This window comes from Coloeus monedula (genome assembly GCF_965178545.1).
Source record: "Coloeus monedula genome assembly, chromosome: 27".
NCBI classification, from domain to species: Eukaryota; Metazoa; Chordata; class Aves; order Passeriformes; family Corvidae; genus Coloeus; species Coloeus monedula.
The window spans coordinates 3,722,284-3,726,021 of record NC_138807.1 but is presented as its reverse complement, the minus strand read 5'-3'; the positions used below and the strand labels follow the sequence as shown (position 1 = coordinate 3,726,021).

The following is a 3,738-nucleotide window of genomic DNA, read 5'->3' as shown; positions in this document are numbered from 1 at the left end:
GAGATGTAGGAATAAAAGATTTGCTGGATGTCAGGCCGTGGTGGGACTGTGTGGTTTTTCTCTTTGCTGCCAGCTTCAATAAAAAGATGGCTCCGTGTGCCTCGATGAACACCTGTGTGTGACAGAGGTGCACTGGGGGGAAAATGCTGGTTTTGTGTGGAATGGCAGCCAGAGGTGGGATGGGGTAAAACTGAGAGGGGCCCATGGGAGAGAGGATGTGATGGAGGGAGGAAATCCCCCAAAGAACCAGCTTGGAGGGCCCTGGAGGGAGGGAGGAGAGCTTCTGCCCTGAAATCCAGACTGGACATCTATTCTGGAGGTTTAGATGGGACAGAAAATGGAGTCCATTGGTTGGGGTAGAAACCTCCAGCTTGGGATTCAGCTGTTTGAGCTGTAACTTTCTCCTGAGCTGTTCAGGACTGGAGCCGGAGAAAACAAAATTGCAGCAGGAAAAAGCCTTTCAAATGCAGATGAGATTTATTGTTTTTATGTGTTCTTAGAACACTGGAGCTACAGAAGAGGGGAGAAAGGAGGCAGCAGGTTTCAGAGGTAGGGGACAGCAGTAGTGGAGCAGGAACTGGAAGTGTCCTCCTAGGAGCTTGGGCAGCCCTGTAGCCCAGGGCTTGGGCGAAAGACACCCAGACATCTGGTGTCCCAAATGACAGGGAGGAGACTGCTCTTTGGATCCCTCTGATCTCGTTGTGCAGCCTTCCCCTGAGGGTTACAGACATCCCCACAGCTACTGGCACCTCTGTCAGGGCTGTCCTGCTGCTTCCTCTCTGGAGCTGTAGCCACAAAGGGCTAAATCAGGGCAGCAGTGAAGGAGTGCAGGCACTCCCCAGTTTGCACAGGGGATAAATGCAGTCAAGGAACAATCTCTGTGCCAGCCCCACCATGGACAGAGTTCGGCTTGGCCACAGAGAGGTTCTTGCCACATCCACAAGGACCAGTGGAAGATGTTTCCCAGGGAGAAAGGAAAAGAAAGTTGGTGAGGACGGGGCTCTGGAGGGTGAGTTCTCCAGGGCAGCAGCTGCAGGGGGAGCAGGGTCATGCTGACTTCATGACACTGTTGACCCAGGAAAGGTAAGGAGCGATGTGAGTGTAGAACCCAGGCCAGTTGTTGTGCCTGTAGGAGAAGATGCCGTAGGCTTTGTTGTTGCAGACCAGCGGATCCCCGGCATCACCCTGTGAAAAGGAGAAGAGGGATCAGTGCTGGGTTATGCTGAGGACCCCAGGGACGGAGAGCCTTTGCAAAGAACAGGGAGGCTGCAAATATCAGGACAGTTTCCCCAGCAGAAGCCTGGGCTCACAGTGGATGGGGATAACTCTGGCTCCACAAGGGACTGGTGACAGCTTTGTTTGGGACCCAGCTTCATTTCTGCCCTTCTGCTGGCTTCAGATCCAAAGAACGCTCAGACCAACAGTGAGATTCAGGGTGAACCCCTCTGGCCAAGCTGTTGTCCCCTTGTGCTGCTGCAGACTCCCAGGTCCTCTGCCATGGGAAAGCAAAGATCCTCTTGTCCCTTGTGCTTTGCCCCCTGGCCAAAACCTACCCTCCTCCTCCCTAATCACAGACTGACCTTCTCAGGCACCCCAGAGGATTTGCTGCGGCCACAAATCAAGTTGTCAGCGAGTCCTGGGTAGTGGCTGAGGCAGTCCCTTTGTTTGATGATGGTGACAGTGGCCTCACGTAAGGTGACAGCGGGTGTCCTGTAGCCCCAGCCGACCACGCTGCACTCGGTCCCACCACGAACTTTGGATTTCTCAAAGGAAATGGGCCTGACGTGGCTGTTGCTGGTGGCATTGCCATTCAGCTGGGCAAGGGGACAGAAAACACAGAGATTAGTGCCTGGCCTGTACAGGCACCTTTCCCTTCTGCTCCAGGGTTGTGGCTTGGCTCATCAGGGCCATGCAGGTGCTCCAGGCAGGTTACCTTCAGCAAGAGGATGTCATTTCCCTTCTTAGGACTTGTAAAATCAGGGTGGCAGTGATACTCCTTGACCTCGAAGGTTTGCCAGCTTTCCTCTCTCCTTTGGAGTGTGTGGGCTCCCAGGATGACAGTCAGAGGTTTGTGGCTGGTGAAATCAAGCACAGTGGATGTCACCAGCTTGTCCCTGTCTTGCCTGGGAACACTGAGGCTCATCTCCCAGGGCATGGCCAGGAGAGTCCAGTCACACAGATAGTGTGATTCCCTAGACACAAACTATATTATATATGCACTTTTTAAGAAGAATGATGGGAGCTCTGCCAGTGAATATGCCAAGCCAAGAGGCAGAGCAAGCTCCCATCTGACAGACCAAAGCTCTGCAAGGGCTCCTTTATCTCCAGGTCTTGAGCTGGGCACATTTGGTCCAATGTTGCTGCTCTGTTGTTCTGGGCTTCACAGGCCCATGGAAGTCCAGGTATTTCTAAATCAGGACCCTTCTCTGCCCTCCACATCACCTGCAGAAGGTTCTGCCTCAGGAAAATTGGAAAGGACCTTGGGTACATGCAGGAGCCCCTCCCAAGCTCCCAGGTGAGTCTTGGGCATCCAAGCTCCTGTGTTCTGCTGGTCCTCCCTTTTGCTACCCAGGTGTGGGGACTGGCCCTGAGCCTGTCACTGGCACCAGGGCAGAGCTGTCAGCCCTGAGGTGTGTCGGAGCTACACCCAGAGCTGTGGACATCTAGAAAAGTCCACCTGCCCATCTATACCCCAGCTGGAGGGATGGAAAAGGGCTGGGCAAGCAGCTGGCTCGTAGGAAATAATTCTGCTAGCAAACAAGTTGGTGGCAGAAAGGGCAAAGCCTGACAGCAGGTCAGTGCCAACAAGGACAGAAGCCACTCTGACCTCTCACTGTTGACATCTGGGAAAAGAAAATGAGTCACGGAGGGGAGAAAAAAACCCCAGGGTAAATATCTGAGGGTGGGCTGGGGAGGGAGATGGGGCTCAGTGCTGTCCCCCAGTCGTGCCCGGGAAAGAGCCTGGTGATGGCTGAGGGGACTCCAGCTGTGAGACCTCCGTGCAGGAGATGTTTCCCAAGCCGTGGTGGAGCAGACACCTCTCTGCAGGTGCTGTGTGGGCCCAGCAAAGACTTACACAAGGCACTGAGCCGCCGTCATCACCCAGCCGGGGGCCACGAGGAAGCCTCCGCAGAAGTGGCTGTCCTTCCCCTGCACATAGGCCACGTAGGGTGTGGGGTATGTCCTGGAGGGTGGCTTGGCTTCTCCTCCTCTCTCCCTCCAGCTCCAGGGATAACCTGCAATGGATGGGGCAGAGGATGAGGGGTTTGGATCAGAGGGAGCAGGGCTGAGGTTCATCCTTCCCCAACCCTCTCCTCGCCTCCAGCGTGCTCTACTTACTGGCGCTGACTGGGGGGCACATCACCAGCAGGAGGGGGAGCAGGAGTGTCTGCAGGTGCTCCATCATGGCCTTCTGGGCTTCAGTGGATCCCTTAGAGGTGGGGCTGCATCTGGGGTCTCTTCCTGCTCCCAGCAAGGTTTTATAGCCTGACACCAGACTCCAGGAAACCACAGAAGTCAGACTCATCTGAAGAATCTCTCTACAAGTTGCATGTCTCAGCAATGTGAGAGGGGAATTCAGTCAGTCTTGGCCTTGGGCATCAACCCACCTTCATCATGGGTCTGATCTGAGGGATCTGACGTCGTTCTAAACCCAGAGCCAATTTTAGAATTCTGCCTTTGTTCTGGAAGCTGTGGGAAATGCACCCACCCTCATCTCTTTGACTTCCAGTGAGGTCT

The 3,738-nt window shown here is 54.7% G+C and overlaps 1 protein-coding gene across 1 annotated transcript; it reads right to left on the bottom strand.

Moving 5' to 3' along the window:
- Positions 1 to 1,047: 1,047 nt before the first annotated feature.
- LOC309582779 (granzyme E-like) lies at positions 1,048 to 3,526 on the bottom strand (the record flags this gene model as incomplete). The annotated part of the gene is made up of 5 exons (XM_082298135.1): positions 1,048 to 1,185; positions 1,581 to 1,814; positions 1,934 to 2,075; positions 3,077 to 3,236; positions 3,340 to 3,526. 5 exons carry the CDS (start codon positions 3,524 to 3,526, stop codon positions 1,048 to 1,050), a joined length of 861 nt encoding a protein of 286 aa, XP_082154261.1.
- Between the last annotated feature and the right edge of the window lie 212 nt (positions 3,527 to 3,738).